At 36.0% G+C, this 17421-nt stretch overlaps 1 protein-coding gene across 1 annotated transcript; it reads left to right on the top strand.

Moving 5' to 3' along the window:
- The first annotated feature begins 2399 nt into the window (after nucleotides 1-2399).
- On the top strand, nucleotides 2400-3499 carry LOC101553993 (olfactory receptor 5AN1-like). The gene is made up of 2 exons (XM_055143771.1): nucleotides 2400-2425; nucleotides 2551-3499. Exons 1-2 carry the CDS (start codon nucleotides 2400-2402, stop codon nucleotides 3497-3499), a joined length of 975 nt encoding a protein of 324 aa, XP_054999746.1.
- The last annotated feature ends 13922 nt before the right edge of the window (nucleotides 3500-17421 follow it).

Raw genomic sequence — 17421 nt, 5'->3', positions numbered from 1 at the left:
GCCAGGAACCAATTGTTTCTATTATTATAATTTTGCAATACAAACTGAAATCAGTATGTATAGTGAATCCAACTTTATTCTCTCTCAAGATTGAATCATCTGTTCAGGATCTTTTGTGCTTATGTAAAAAAAAATAGGATTGTTCTATTTCTGTGAAAATGTCATTACACTCTTGATTAGGGTTGCACTGAATCTATTATGTACTTTAAATCATGTGAATGCTCTTAAAGTATTAATTATTTCCACCCTTGAATGTGAGATAAATTTTTATTATTTATATCTCTGCTTCCTTTTTCAAAGTCTAACAGCATTCATTTCAGAGGTCTTTAACCTCCTTGGTTAAATTTATTCCTAAGTATTTTATTGTGTTTGATGTCAATAAATGGAATTGTTCTTTCTTTTCAGATTATTCGTGTCATTACAGAAACACCACTGATTTATACATATTGATTTTGTATCCTGCAAGTTTGTTAAATTAGTTAGATGTAATAATAGTTCCTGCAGTAGTTAGGATGTTTTACATGTTAAATCATGTTATCTACAATAGAGACTATTTTAATTATTTATTTACAATGCAAATGCTTTTCTCTTTGTGTCATGTACGTTGATTAAGACTTAATTTTATACAATATAGGTGAGAATGATCACCTCTGTCTTGTTCCTGATCTTAAATGAAAAGTTTCAAATCTTTTACCATTGATTAGACTGGATGTTAACTTACTAGATACTTTTATTCTTTTAAAATAAGTTCTAGCATGCTAAATTTTCGGAGGCTTTTCATGTGTCATGAATATTGTCAAATGCATTCAGTGTATCTGATAAGAGAATTATGTGTTTTATGCTTTATCTATCAATGTGATTATCATATTCATTTATTTTTATATATTGATTTCTTGCATCCCAGAGTGAATTCTCCTTGATCTTGGTGTAGTAGTCCTTTAAACTGCTAGTGAAATCAGTTTTCTAGAGTTTTGTTGGGAATTTTAAAATCTGTAAAAATGAGGGATATTGTCTTTTAAACTAAAGACTTTGGTGCAAGTGTCTATATCTGACTTTGGCATTCAGTTCAATGGCCTTTACCAGGCCACTATGCTGACCTTGTTTTCATATATTCATCCTTACTCAATTTTTGGCAAAACAGAAAATGGATGTGAATTCTTATCTTAATACTTAGTATAATTTACCACAAAGATATTTGTCCCAGAACTTTTTGCTTTTGATGTAAGATTTTGATTACTGACCTAGCAGTCATACTTGTTATTGATCTACAGAGATTTTATGCCTTCCTTATTGAAATTTTGGGCTCTATATTTCTTATTCTTTTGGTTTGGTTTAATTTGGTTTTGGACCCATCAGAGCTCAGCCCATACTCCTGGCTCTGTGCTCAGGGAAAGCTCCTGGCGGGCTCCTAGTACCAGATGGGGTGCTGGGGAACAAACCCTGGTCAGCTGTGTGCCAGGCAAGTGCCTTACCCGCTGTACAATTGCTCTGGTACCCAAGTTCTCTATTTCTGTGAATTTAGCTATTTCTTCTAGGTTATCAAGATTATTAAAACAACTGTTGATCAGAAAAGGCCCTCACGGCATGGTGCACTACCACAGCAGATACGGTGAGAGTTTAACTGCTTGCCTGCCACTCCAATGTGGACCTTCTCAGTCTCTGTTCCAGTCTTATGGCCATGTTCTAAGATTTTCACAGTGATGTTATTATTTATGAATGACTGTTATTTGTTTTTCCGGTGAAGAAAATTAGGTCAGATTGACCTATATGCTCTCTTAATGATGTCTCTCAGAGCTAAACCTCTTAATCACAGTACTATATTGTTTCTTAACAAGACAAATATTCTAAAATTGAGACAATAGTTGGGGTCAGTAGACCAACAGACTGGGACTTGAACTAGTCCTCTTTTCGCAAAGTTCACATGAAATTTTCCCCAAAATTGTCTTATAACATATGGTACATACATGTGTTACCCAAGAAAGTATTATCAGCAATATCAATTTTGATATAATTATCCAAACCATTTGGACATGGTATGTTAAATATTATATTTGTGAAAATGTTTGAAAAGTTAATATAAACTTTCTAAAAACTCTGACAAGTAAAGAAGAAATATTTAAAAACTTTCTAGATGATCATCTGGGAGAGGAGCTATTTTATATTTATCCTGAAGTATTGCCATTTATGTTTCAATATTAAAAGGGAGTAGTTATTTATATATTAAATTGTTATGGGTCTTTTAAATGTCATTTATTTTTGTCAATCATCTCTACCTTATTTTAGCAGTGATAGGATGTCGCTTTTTAAACTTATCTATTAAATTTAAAGATATTTTAATTTCCATTAGACTATGAAATGATTGAGAACCTGAAGCACTAAGTACTTTGAAACAATTCAAGATGAAAAGTTGGGGTACGTCCATCAGGTCAGTGAAACATTTTGCCTTTCCCAGTATTCAAAGAGGGGGAAAAGATGGCACACGGGAAAATTATAATGCTATCATTCCTCCTGAGTCACTAATATATTCTTTTGTCATTTTTATGATTTTAGGAGCATCAGCCCAGTGACAGGTGGAAATAATATTACAGAAATCACTGTGTTCATCTTCTTAGGATTCTCAGATTTCCCCAAAATCTTAGCAGTTCTCTTCGTTGTATTTCTATTCATCTATATTTCTACTCTGACTTTTAATCTGTGCCTTATTGTACTAATAAGAACGAACGCCCACCTTCACACCCCCATGTACTTCTTCCTCAGTAATTTGTCCTTTATAGATATCTGCTATGTGACCTCTACGGCTCCTAAGATGCTCTCTGGATTTTTCCAGGAGCAGCCAACTATCACCTTCGTGGGTTGTGCTGTTCAGTACTTTGTCTTTTCAACCATGGGACTGACTGAGTCTTGTCTGATGACAGCCATGGCTTATGACCGCTATGCTGCCATTTGTAATCCACTTCTCTACTCATCAATCATGTCACCCACCCTTTGTGTGAGGATGGTGTTGGGATCCTATCTGGCTGCGCTCTCTGGTTCTGTATCCCAATTGTGTGCCATACTTCAGCTCCACTTCTGTGGTCCCAATCTCATCCATCACTTCTTCTGTGACATGCCCCAATTGTTAATCTTGTCCTGCACGGACACTTTCTTTGTACAACTCCTGTTGGATATACTATCAATGATTTTTGGGATAACAAATGTTGTACTTATCATGATATCCTATATCTATATTGTCCTCTCCATCTTAAAGATCACTTCAGCTAGAGGCAGAGCCAAGGCTTTCAATACCTGTGCTTCTCACCTGACAGCCGTCACTCTCTTTTACACCTCAGCTATCTTTGTCTACTTGAGTTCCAGCACCGGAAGTTCCTCAGCCTTTGACAGATTCGCATCAGTGTTCTATACTGTGTTGATCCCCATGTTGAATCCTTTGATTTACAGCTTAAGAAACCGAGAAATAAAAGATGCCATGAAGAAGTTTCCAAAGAAAAGGTATTGCTGAGGTCACTTATCTGTTCTTTCAGAATTCCTTAGTCAACAAAAATATAGACATGAATGTACCGTCACACAATTCAGATGCCTTTGGATAAAGAAGATTCTAACACAAATAATATGCTAAAGTGGACGCAGATCTCAGTCAGTGCCACACAAACATCATAGCCCTCATTCGTGACTTTCATTATTTTAAAACTCATGAGGATGTATTAATCTTCCAGCAAACGTTTGTGGGAATCTGCAGTTTAGAAATGAGTTGCTTCTGTTTCTGAGGTTGATCTTTGTTCACTCTCAAATATCTGATACTGATACCTGACAAAGGTACCAGGTGATAAAACCCTTGCTACTTAAGATGCAACATAACTCAGACATGTTTGTGGTTGTTGTATGTACTGTTACTTGAATGAGAATAAATTGTTATGGGAGATATGTTTTAGACCAAAAAAATTATTCACTTGGCTTAACGTCTCCTGGGAAAATCAGTGTCAATATATAATATTTTTCCAAGACCTCTTCAAGTCCTAATCATGCTACATGGTTCAGCTACATCCTACTCTCCATCAGGGTTAGATGTGTACATTTCACTAGTGTATATTTCCCACCAATGTTCACAGTTTCCCTCCTGCCCCCACCCACCACCTCATCACCTGCCTCTATGGGCAAATATTCTCTCTCATTCTCTCACTCTCTGTCTCTCTGTCTCTCTATCTGTCTCTCTGTCTCTCTCTCTCTCTCTCTCTCCCCACCTCCCTCCTCTTGGGCATTATGGTTTTTCAACACAGGTACTGAAAGACTGAAAGCTTCTCATGTCTATCCCTTTACCTCCTTTCAGCATTCAGTTCTTGTTCAGAGTGATCATTTCCAACTATCATTGTCATAGTAGTTACTTCTCTTTCCTAACTGCTCTCCCCAACCTCTTACTGGTGGCAAACTTCCAACCATGGGTCAGTTCTCCTGGCCCTCATTTCTACTGTCCTTGAGAATGTGATTTGAAAACCAAAGGGGAGTTATGGGATCCCATCACTGACTTATAATTTAGTTTCTTGCATCCAGTGTCCAGTGGTAACCTCTGATTTTAGAATACGCAAATTTCACGTCATAGCTAACAGTTTCTGATATTGTATGACTTAAAACATCCCATTACATGTTGAAAATATAGCCTATTTGGCATGGGGAGTTGGATCACACTAATCATTTCTGATAATTCAAGAAATCAACTCTGTTTATTATGAGGAAACTTTCCTCAGAGGTCTCTGTAATAAATGAATAATAGAACATTCAATATTGCAGACTATGGAAAAACTGATGTGCCCACTTTCCTATTGTCTAGTCAATATTTTCTGTGCTAGAGATTTGTAATTAGATGAAGTGATATAACGGACACAGTAGACTGGCTAGATTTACTTTAATGCTATTTCCTGGAACCTCAAGATTTCCCAGGAGAGGAAATAGATACTGGAATAAACAAGGTCTTCAACTCTGACCAGCTTTTGCTGTCTAAAGAGGATAAAAAGTCGTGATCCTTGAGGTCTGGTTTAAAAGAGAGCAGAGTGTGCAGCCACATTGACTACTCAATTCCAGATTTTCCAGTTTTGAACTAATATACAGCAGATGCAATTACAGTTCCATATTATCCTTTGTGATTTATTCGATTTTAAAATCTTTTAAGGTCTCAAATTTACGAGTCACATAAATTATCCTGCTTAATTAAAGACTATAAGAGCTATTTGAAGCCTTTGTCAAAACTTTCTTGGGTTTACATATGGAAAAGATTGAGAGGAAGGAGTTTTGGACTTCCGTGAGAAAACATGTGGGCTTAAAGTCAAGAAAATGATGTAATATGAATAAAAGTTGTATGATAACTTCGACCAAGTTAGGCATGATTTACGATGCATTGTCTTGAATATGTATGAATGTGTGAGAATTGTATTTCTGAAGGGAGAGATGGGGGCTAAGACAGATTTTTGCTTGTTTATAATACAGTGTTGCTGCTTATAATTATGACGTGCTTTAGAGAAGATACAAACATTGGGAAAATCCATTTAAAGGGTACAGGCTAACCAATAAAGAGGCGTAAGTTTTAGCAATGTTTAAAAGAATATGTTCAAGTGCACATCTTCTAAAAAATGTCATCCCAATTTTTCTGCTCCCAGATCTTGGTAACAACCATTTTACTTTGTTTCTGTGGAAATGGACTTTTATATTTCATATATTAATTATATCATATGGTTTTGCTATTTTCTGTCCAGTTAGCTCACTGAGTACAATGCTCTCAAGTTCTACATTAGTAGTCACAATTTTATAGCATTTTTTTCTCCTGTGGTTGAATGATACTATGTTACATACCACATCCTCCTTATCCATTCATCCACTGGCAATTTTTATATTTTAGCTACCACAAATAATGATACCATACATATAGGGGTACAGGTATATTTTAAATATCTTCTTTTCATTTTCTTTGATTATGTATTCAGAAGTCAAATTGCTGAATTATGCAGTATTTGAACTTTTAATTTTTGGAGCAAACCATATGGTTTTCATAGCAACTAAACAATTTCCTCTTCCCCATAAGTGAAATGCAAAGTATCCTTTCTCCATATTCTGACCAAAATTTTTCATCTTTAGTTTTCTTGATGATAGACATTCTAACAGATGTGAAATTATATATCATTTTGGGGTTTTGGGGTTTTTTTCTTTTGGGGTCACACCCGGCAATGCACAGGGGGTACTTTTGGCTCATGCACTCAGGAATTATTCCTGGCAGTACTCGGGGGACCATATGGGATCCTGGGAATCGAACCTGGGTTGGCCACATGCAAGGCAAACACCCTATCTGCTGTGCAATCACTCTAGCCCATTATTTTGGTTTTGATTTTAATTTCTCTAATGGCCGGTGACACGGATCATCTCTTTGGTCTTGTTGACCATTTAGATGTCCACTTTAGGAAAATATACATTGGGTTCCTCTGTCCATTATTAAGTTGGATTGTTTGGCTTTTTGTTTGTATTATTTGTTTTGAATTGGAAAACTTCTTTATATATTTTGGTTATTACCCCCTAAATGGAAAATGGCTTACAAATATTTTTTCTAATTTCTATTTTGTTATTTTTACTGTTGTCAATTTTTTAAATCAACGTCTTGTATTTTGGGGTACAGAGGTTTAGTACAGTTGGTAGGGTGCTTGCCTAACATGTGAGCAAAATGAGTTTGATCCCTAGGACCCTATATTGTTCCCCAGACCTGATGAGAGTGATCTCTGAGCACAGAGCCAGGAGTAAACCCTGAACACCACCAGTTGTGGTACAAAAAAACAAAATCTGTATTTTACACTAGTATAATTTTATAGCACCAATGTCCCCAGTTTTCCTTCCATCCCCTCAAACCCCCTCAAATCCCCCCACCCCAACCTACCTTCATGGCAAGCTCCTCTCTCTCTCTCTTTCTCTCTTTCTCTCTCTCTCTCTCTCTCTCTCTCTCTCTCTCTCTCTCTCTCTCTCTCTCTCTCTCTCTCTCTCTCTCTCTCTCTCTCTAGCTTGCTCACTCGCTTGTTCTCATTTTAGGCATATATCTTTTTTTTATTAAAGAACCACAATTGACAAAGTCATTGATAGTTGAGTTTTAGACAGGTAATGTTCTAGTGTATTTTGGAGTGAATACCTTGGAATGGAATTACTGAGTCATATGATAATCTATCTTTATGGAATTACCGAATCATACAATAATTTTATTTTTAATTTTTGAATAATCTGTTAGCTATAAAAGTTAAGCCAGTTTATATTTCCACTAACACTAAATGAGAGTCTCTTATTCTCCCCATCCATCTCCGAAAAGTTTGTTTTTAACTTTTATTTTGCAGGTTATTCTTATTGGTGTGAGGTAATGTCACATTACCATGTTGATTTGCAATTCCCTGACAATTAGAAATGTGATAAGAATATTTTCATGTGCCTGTGGATGTATGCATCTTTTCCCATTTTGTTTGTATTTTTGTTTCACGGGCTGTTCTGGCTCTGCATTTAGGGATCACTCCTAGTGGGGTTTGGATTGTATGTGGTACCAGAGATTGAATCTGGGTTAACCTTCCCAAGTGCCTTACCCACTGTACTCTTTCTTTGGTCCATCTTTAGCTTGAAATGCCATTGTGTCTATTTTGTGATTGAGTTTTATGTGTCCTGTATCTTTAGTATTGATGTGCTAATTCTCTTTTTGTTTTAATGATAGTTGCTGTCGTAGTGCAGAAACCTTGTATTTTTTCTTTTTTCCTGCCAATGGAGTGAAACCACCAAAGACAACATTCAAGAAAATATCCCAGAGTGTTTTACCCATTTTCTTGATTGTGTTTTGTGGACTTGGTTTAACATTTATATCATTAATGAGTTTTTTAATTGACTTTTTTACCTAACCTGAGACATGGTCCAGTTTCATTCTTTAGTGCATGGCTGTCTAGTTTTCTCAGTGCCATTTGTTGTAAAAAAAAAAAAAAAACATTTTTTTCTTCATTTTTTTTGTCCTGGCTCTTTGGAGTAAATTAACTGTCCATCCATCTGACAGTTTATTTCTGGACCAAACTCTCAATTCTTTTCCACCAATTTGAATGTCTGTTTTTATTCCAAGTTCAAGCTGTTTTGAGTGCTCTCATGGTAGTATAGTTAAAAGCCAGGGACTGTCTACTCCAGATGGAATCCTGGCGACCAAGAGCTTCCACAAGCAAGGCCCAGGTATACAGGTTCCAGGATTAAATCTCCATGGCCCATGGTGGCAGACATGCTGAGCTGTCCCTCCCCGGTTTCCTACTCGCTCACTGGCCTGGCTTTCAGCCCACAATGTGCCTCTGGGCACCACGTTGGCTGACTAACAGACCTGGTCCAGATAGGCCCAGTTGAATCCCAAAATGGGTTAGTGCCCCACAGAAATGTCTCCAGAACCCAATCATTTACAATCTAGGATTCCAGAAGTGCCAGCCACGGCACCCAAGATTTTCAAAGTGAGCAATGTATAATAAATGATCTAGCATCTGCATCGTGGGCTGGAGCGATAGCACAGTGGTTGGGCATTCACCTTTCACGCGGCCGACCTGAGTTCGATTCCTCCGCCCCTCTCGAAGAGCCCGGCAAACTATCGAGAGTATCGAGCCCTCGAAGCAGAGCCTGGCAAGCTACCCGTGTGTATTGGATATGCCAAAAACAGTAACAACAAAGTCTCTCAATGAGAGACGTTACTGGTGCCTGCTCGAACAAATTGATGAGCAACAGGATGACAGTGACAGTGACAGTGACAGCATCTGCATCTGCCCCTGGCAGGCAGGCTTGAACGGTGGTGGGAAAACTCGAGCAAAACATAACCGCCAAAAGCAGAGAGAGAGAGTATTGGGGAAATTGCCTGCCATGGAGGCAGGGTGAGGACTGGGATGAGGGTGGGGATATATACTGGGGACACTGGTGGTGGAAAGTGTGCACTGGTGGGGGGTGGGTGTTCGATCATTGTACGGCTGAATCTTGAACATGAAAGCTCTGTAATTGTATCTCATGGTGATTCAATTAAAAAAAAAGTAATGTGAAGTTCATGTCCAATTCAATCAGCTTAATCAATGACTGAATAAAAAGCAGTACTCCTACATTAAAAAAAAAGCCAGGGACTGTGATGTGCCCCATGTTCATTTCTCTCAGATTGGTTTGCCAATTTAAGGAGTTTTGTGATTCTATCAAATTTTGGTAATGTTTGTTCTATGACCTTGAAAATGCCATTGGAATTTTGATTTAGGATTTTATTAATTGCATAATGCTTTGAGTAGATAGATATTAATTTTTTAAGCAATACTAATCTTTTCATCTATCAGCTTGGAAAACTTTTTTCAAGTGTTTTTCACTTGGAAAACATTTTTGTTATATTCTATTCTTTTGTATAGTATATTCTTTGTATAATTGTTTTTTTTCCTCTTTTAAGCTGATTCTTAGGCCAGGGCCAGAGTGATAGTACAGCTGGTATAGGGGATTGATCCTTCTTAAAGCAGATCCAGGTTTGATCCTGGGAATCTCCTGTATTCCCAGAGCACCATCAGCAGAGCCAGGAGTAGCCCCTGAGCACCTCTGGGTGTAACTCAAAACAAACAAACAAAAAAGATTCTTAGGAATTAATTTTTGTTGATACAATTGCAAATAGAATTATGTTATTCATTTCTTTTCTTTTAAATTTTGTTGCTGGTATGTAGAAATGCAAAGCACTTTGTCGATTTGTAACCTCCACTTTGCTACATTTTATTATTATTATCATGTCAGGGGCGGCAGATCTCTGCCCGGGGAAGACTCAGAGAGACAAAAGAACACAATCAAGACAACTCTTTCTGCAAACACACGGGGTTTATTTAAGCCAATATAGCTATATTGGGACCTTCAACTGTCCCTCAATAGCGTCGCATAGCATAGCCGAAGGCCCCAACTCAAAAAGCTAGCTGTTTTTATACCCTTTTGGGGGAGAAATGAAAATATCACATATCAAAGGGAATCACATCTATAGATCAAAGGGGATCACACATAGGTCACTTAATTTGCATATCTAAACATTTGTTGACTGTTAACTGTTTCCCAGCAAATGTTTGCTTACAGTTCCTAGGGCAGTTTGTTGGCCCATTTGGTGACAGTTTCCTGCCCAGCGGGAGGTCGTGAAGAAAACCTTTTGCAAAGCAGTCAAACAGTTACAAAGGAAAATTTAACCCTTAACCTGCCCTCCTCTTCAATTATTATTATTATTATTATTATTATTATTATTTGCTTTTTTGGCTCACTCCCAGTGATATGCAGGGGTTACTCCTGGCTCTGCACTCAGGAATTACTCCTGGCAGTGCTCGGGGGACCATATGGGATTCTGGGAATCCAACCCAGGTCAACCATTTGCAAGGCAAACACCCTCCCTGCTGTGCTATCGCTCCAGCTCCCATTTTATTATTTTTATTAGTTGCATATAATTAAGCCACTAGATTTTTCTATGCATGTTACCATATCTAAAAATTATGATAATTGAGAGTTTGTTATTGTTTTGGGACTTTGTCAGGGCTTACTCCTGACTCTGTGCTCAGTAATCAGTCCTGGCAGAGCACAGAAGTGATAGGGTCCCTGAAGATCAAACCTGGTGGGTCACATGTGAGATAAGCACCCTACCGGCTGCAAGATCTCTCCACGCCAAGATTTAAAAAACTTTTTTTCCAATTTGGGAAGCTTTGCTTTTTTTTTTATTTCCAAATTTCTGTGTCTAATACTTCCACTACTATACTGAATAATAGTGGTGATCATAGACATAATTGTGTCTGATTTCTGAGGAAATGTTTTTAGTTTTTCACTACTTAGTATGGTGTTAGTTGGCAGTTTGTTGTACATGTACAGAAAAAATAAATAAGTTAATAAATAAATAAATTAAAATGGACTTTCATTATTACCCAGTTATGCTGTTCTTATGTATTTCTATGAAGGCAGTGAAATTGCCTTTATTTCAAAGGCTATTTGCATCTATACTTTGTAGCAGCATTATTCACGGCAGTCAAAACATAGTATCAATTTAAACATCCATAATATTCATCTACAGGTGACTGGATAGAGGACTGACTACATATGTGTGTATGTATATATACACATATATATGTATATTGAATACTATACTGCCAAAAACAACCCGAGTGCCGGTAACAATTTAATATCTCAACATCCATGTAACTACATTGTATTGAATAATTGAATATGTTGCAATAAGTGATCATTTTAGTAAATGTATAAACTTTCAAAAAAATTTTAAATGACAATTTTCCATATATGCAATGGAATACCACTGCAACTATGAGAAAAGATGAAGTCTTACCTTTTGCTACAACATGAATATAACTGGAGGGTGTAAAAATAAGCAAATGAAGTTAAAAGAAGAAGGACAGATTCCAGATGATCTCATTCATAGGTAGTATATAAAGAAACAAAGCCAAGGAACAGACAATGTCCAATAAAAACAAACCCTTAGACTCTGACAACAGAATTGAGTTTATCCAATGAGAAAAAATCAAAAGGAAGGACCCCATGAGCTGAGATATTGACACATTGGTGATGGGTGTAATGTGTGACGCCGTATTCTTAAAACAAGAATTTTTATACTTAATAAACTATGTAACCTCATTATATTCAAAATCAAATCATGCCTTCTGAAGTAAAATGAATTTAACTTGAAGCGGTTATGCTAAGTGTAATAATAAAGAATCGAGTGATAATCACTGAGTGAAAATATGGTGGTTAGAGTAGTAAATGAAAAAGGGAAAAAATTTAAAAAATAAATTTTTTAAAAAAAGGAAAAATGGGTAGAAAGAATTAGTAGAGGGGTCTTGTTGGTGGATGGATGGCTCTGAAACATTCATGGTGGGAAAGGGAACAATAGATAAAAGTAGGATGCTAGATCCTGGAAATCCCATAATGTTGTAAAACAATGACAAGTCAAAAAGAAACTTTCCGATGAAAATATTTACCTAAGAATCTGTCACTATCACTGTCATCCCGTTGCTTATCGATTTGCTCGAGCGGGCACCAGTAATGTCTCCATTGTGAGACTTGTTACTGTTTTTGGCATATCAAATATGACACAGGTAGCTTGCCAGGCTCTGCTGTGCAGGCGAGATACTGTTGGTAGCTTGCCGGGCTCTCCAAGAGGGGCGGAGGAATCGAACCCAGGTTGGCCTCGTGCAAGGCAAACACCCTACCACTGTGCTATCGCTCCAGCCCAACCTAAGAATAGTCCAGCTAAAGCTATTAAAGTAATCATATTAAGCCTCTCTAAGTTTATATGAAATAAAGAGGGCAGAAAAGCATATTAAACAATACTAATAAGACTGATTGTAATATTGTCATTAACATGGGTGAACTCATGAATATCTGGGCTGCAGTTACATTATCAAAAAATAGAACAAAACAAAAATAAAACAAAACAGTTGGAGAAGTAACAAAGATCAAGGCACTTGCCTGGTTTGCAACTGACCCTTGGGTCCATCCCTGGTATGCTTATGGATCCCTGGGCTACCAGAAGAAACTCCTGATCACAGAGCTAGGGTAGTATGCCTTGAGAACATCTGGGTATGGCCTAAAACTCAAAGAATTTTTAAAATATAAGACAGGTATTGAATATAGAAAAAAATTAATTTAATTTAAATTTTAAATAGGATAGTATATGTACATTTTATAATAGAATTTGCAGTTTCTATTATAATTGTGTAGCAAAAGCAATAATAAGTTCATATATTATATGACCTCAATTTTAATCAAAGTATTACCATAAGTAATTTGGAAATCAACATAATAATATTACCAAGAATAAAATTCCAAGCATTACCACGCACTTTGCAAATATCGCTTCCTTTAAGTTCACCACGGTCCTATTAACTACTAACTACTATTATTCTAAATTCACTCTATTATCAACTTAATTTTACTGACTAAGTAATTGAGGCACAGAGAGATTAAGTAAAAAAAGAATCAAGGTCACATAGCTCATAAGGAATTTTGTCAGAATTCAGCTTGGTTGGATTCAACCCAAGTTGAATTCTTGGGTTGAAATTCAAGGTTCAGGGCCCGATTTCATAATCACCAAATATACAGCAAAAGAAAATTGAAGGCATCAACTGTTGACTGACCACACAATCTGGTTTGCCTCACACAGTCTTAATTTTTATGTTTCTTGTCCTGACAGGACTATTAATAGTTCTACTTTCCATGACCCAAATTATCCAACTGGATGATCAATGCTGTAATCACTCTATTTGGAGAGTTTGTCTTAAATCTATGTTTCAAAAATTCCTGAAGGTAAAGATGAGCTTGATTCAACTAGGTCACGTGGGGGATCATGACAGTGTTTAGAAATGGAATCGACTGGGGACATACCTCTATTGTTTGCTCCATCCATCACTCTAGAGAATAATTAACAGATAATGGCGCCTTTCTGTTAATTGCCTCATCTAGCTATCTTCACTAAGGACCCCGCATTTAAGAGAATCTGTAGTTGGAATCACCTCTTCCAAATATGATATGGCTGCTAGAGTCATATTCAAAGTCTCAGAGCCCAGAGGATGTCCATCCTGAACGCTCATATTCATGTTCGCGTGCTCTCACTCTCTAAAGAACTCTGTGCACTTCTGGCACTTCTGGTCATCCAGAGTGCAGTTAAGATTTGGGTCCAGAAGAAAGCAGCTGTGACGGAAGCATCCCCTCAAATTTGCCAAAACACTCCTGTCCAAGTATTAACAAAAATATCTAGGTGGGTAAATTCGCCACATGACAAATTTTCTTCCTCTCTCCCTCCCTCCCTTCCTTTCCTTCCTTCCTTTCTTCCTTCCTTTCTCTATTTCTATCTCTTTCTTTTTCTTTTTGTTTTCTTTTGCATTCGTATTCTCTAAACTCAGCACAGAAACCTCATGTCTTCAAGGTTAATTGTTATTTTTCTTTTTTATTTTTTGGAAATGTTACTACAATAACCATGTTCCCTTTTCCCCATCCCTGTGAGATAATTTGAATTCATATATATATATTTGAATTTCTATATTATATATGTTCATAAATCCAAAATATAACAGAAACCAAGATATATGTGATAAAATAAAAAATATAACAGGAATTTCTGACATCAGAAAGTAGGTGGAGTGAGAAATGTATTGCATAGAAGTTTATGTAAGCAAAAAAATGCTTTAACTTTTTATCACCAAATAATCCTATTCTTTCCCTGTAAGAGATTTTGGTTAAAATTAAAAGATGTAAAAGACTTTTAGTTGAAAGAACATTTAAGATATAATCAATATTTTTACTTATTATATCAACTGCCATTTTTGAGAGTTTATTATGTGAACTGCTCTCCATTGCATATACATACTTAAATAGGTCTTTACCAAAAACACTTACAAAGTGATAATCATTTCTTTTTCACAGATCGAGAAATAGATGGAGATGATGTTATGTGCCAAAAATCATAATATTAATAAATATATTATTTCTCAGTAATTAATGTTCCATTTATATTCATCAAAGATAACTAAAATTTCTAGATTAATCTGAAGTAGAGTAGCAGAGAGAGGTGATGTAATATTACTACAGTTCAATTTTATGATATTATTTTTGCAAAATATATAACTTTCATAGCTTTGGGAAATATTAAAAATTATCCCCAGTGTCTATCTTTATAGGCCTGAACGATGATGATCATAGTAGTTGATGTACTGGGTGTTTTCCTTTCCAAATCTATTCATATATGTTTATAAATTTAAAAGAATCTTCAAATTTTAAATACTTATATATTTTATGAAATATATACAAAGCTAATATATATTCACAGTCTTTTAATGCAACTTTTTTGCATGGTGTAATTGTTAAATGCACCACCAGCATGCTAGTCTACTTGACTAGATTTTTTTTTTTTGAAGTAAAAGATTTTATTCAGAGATTTCTAAGAGAGGGAGGAAGGGATAAGTGGAAAAGAAAAACCAGTAGGAGTAACGCGCTCAAGAGAGAACGCGGGCTTCTCCAAGGGTGGAGGAAGCCTACTTGACTAGATTTTTAAATTCCAAGTTTATGGGCATGATAAATTCTCCAATTCCATCTACATTATATTTAGATAGGGCTGTTGCAAAGATGTAATGGATTAATATATGTATTAGAAGCACGACCAGATCATCAAGTTCGTAACTGTCAAAGACAGAAATAAAGTGTAGATATCCACACTCTACCCAAAAAATTATAGTTGATTTGACTGATATTCAAACCCTATCAGAATGCAATCTCTTCTTGGTTCACAGTAGTTTGCTTCATTTCATAATATCCAAGTATTTTAATAAGAAACAGTATTTATTTCACATTTATAGTCACGTGTTTCTGACTAAATTCCTTGTCCTACTTAGAACTTAATATTTATGGCATGTAAATGAACTATCCCAATTCTTACCCAAGTCCTGAAATGTGGAGAACTTCTATAATCAATGAACTAAATGTTCCTCATTGTTGATTTACATCCTTTTCTTTCCTAAGTGTGGCACTTCTTAAGATATGGACATCATTACTATTCTGTCTTATCACTTCCTTCGTTTTTTTTTTCTTCTATTTCCTTCCTGCAAGAAATAAAAGGAGAAAATGACTTATGAAGGAGAAAACACATTTGCCTTTGATAATTTAAGGCATTTACATTGGGCGGTCTTTTCTAATGGTTTACAATGAACACTGTAAATCATAATGACACCATTTATTGCATGAAAGGTCCCTAATTAGTTAATCTCACTAAAGAAAACATCCTCAAATCCCAAGAGAGTCATTGTCTCAGAATTTTTGGAGTCCCTGTCCTGGGAAACTAATTTAGCAGAAAACATAAGGACAAATTGTGCTGCTTCCAAAAAAATGGGATATTTTTCCATTTTATCTCATGCTATTGTCTTAGAGAAACTTGAACTTTGTTTCTCAGTCTGTAATAAAATATTTGGAAGTTTGGGGACACTATATACACAGTAAATATATATATATATGTATATACATATATATATATATTTCCCTCCAGTGGTGATATTTCAATGAATTAATCTCTTACAAATCTTATTTAGCTCTGTGAATATGCTTGTTTTACAACATGAACTAAGATTTGTCATATTTATACATAGTTTGAATATTTATAAAGAGAAATTTCATTATCAGTTTGAAATATCTTAATCTTATATTCTGACAACCTATTGGTCATATGTATATCCTCATTGAGAAAGTGTTCTTCAGTTCTTTCCCATTCTTTGATAGGATTCTTTGTTTTATTGTTGTAAACTTTTGAGAGTGCTTCATATAACTTGATTATTAACTCTGGTCAGCTATATGGGGAGTAAATAATTTTTCCAGTCACTAGAGTATCATTCTATCATAGTCTTTTGCCCTTTTGCTATGCAGAGGTTTCTAAATTTGATACAGTCTCATTCGTTTATTTTTACTTCTGCTTTCTTGCTTAATGGCATTGAGTCATTGAAGGTGGCTCTAGAGTCACTATCCCCTGTTCATAGACTGGAAGGATTATCATTATTCAAATGACCATTCTACTCAAAGCCCTATAAAGATTCAATAAAAAGTACCAATAAAAAGTACTGGGCCTTGTTTTAAGGATAAGGACTAAATACTGTTAATATTTATATGGAGTAATAAAATATCCTGAATGGAAAAAATAATCCTTAGGGAAAAAGGAAAATAGAAAACTCTTTCTCCCAAACTTTATATTATAAAGCTATAGTAATCAAGAGGCATGGTACCCAAATAAAGGCAGACTCTCAGGTCAAATAAAATTGAGAGCTCAGAGACAACCCTTGTGTCTCTGAGAAACTGTTACTGTCACTGTCATCCCGTTGCTCAACGATTCGTTCGAGCAAGCACCAGTAACATCTCTCGTGAAACTTGTTGTTACTGGTTTTGGTATATCCAATACGCCCCGGGTAGCTTGCCAGGCTCTGCCGTGTGGGCGCGATACTCTCGGTAGCTTGCCGGGCTCTCCGAGAAAAGATCTAGATCTAGATATAGGTATATCTAGATATATGAATTGGAACAAGGAATGGTGCTGGGGAAACTAGTCACATGTGAAAAAAGATATATCTAGATGCCTATCTCACACCATACTGAATAGTTAGCTCAAAACCCATTAAAGACCTTGATAATTTCCCATATCCATAAACTATATTGAAAAACTATAGGCAGAATTCTTAATTTGTAGATATTTCACAAACACCGATGCCTGGCTTCTAGTCCTGAGTCTCTGATTGAGTTGGTTTGGGCACCAGATGGTTTTTATGCAGAGTCAAGACTGAGCACCTCTACTTGAGAGCAATAATGTTCAAGATGGGTTGAGTGAGCTATGAAGAGTGAAGATATACCTGTTATGGCAACAGGAGGAAGAGTGAAGATATA

This window comes from Sorex araneus, chromosome 6, assembly GCF_027595985.1.
Source record: "Sorex araneus isolate mSorAra2 chromosome 6, mSorAra2.pri, whole genome shotgun sequence".
NCBI lineage: Eukaryota > Metazoa > Chordata > Mammalia > Eulipotyphla > Soricidae > Sorex > Sorex araneus.
Note: the sequence above shows the minus strand (reverse complement) of the source record. Positions and strands in the feature narration are given on the sequence as shown.

Bases quoted from the DNA above. Each gene is read 5' to 3' on its own strand.
- LOC101553993 (XM_055143771.1), top strand. From the start codon at position 2,400: ATGAAAAGTTGGGGTACGTCCATCAG. The intron at 2,426-2,550 runs GTCAGTGAAACA...TTATGATTTTAG, and splicing joins AGTTGGGGTACGTCCATCAG to GAGCATCAGCCCAGTGACAG.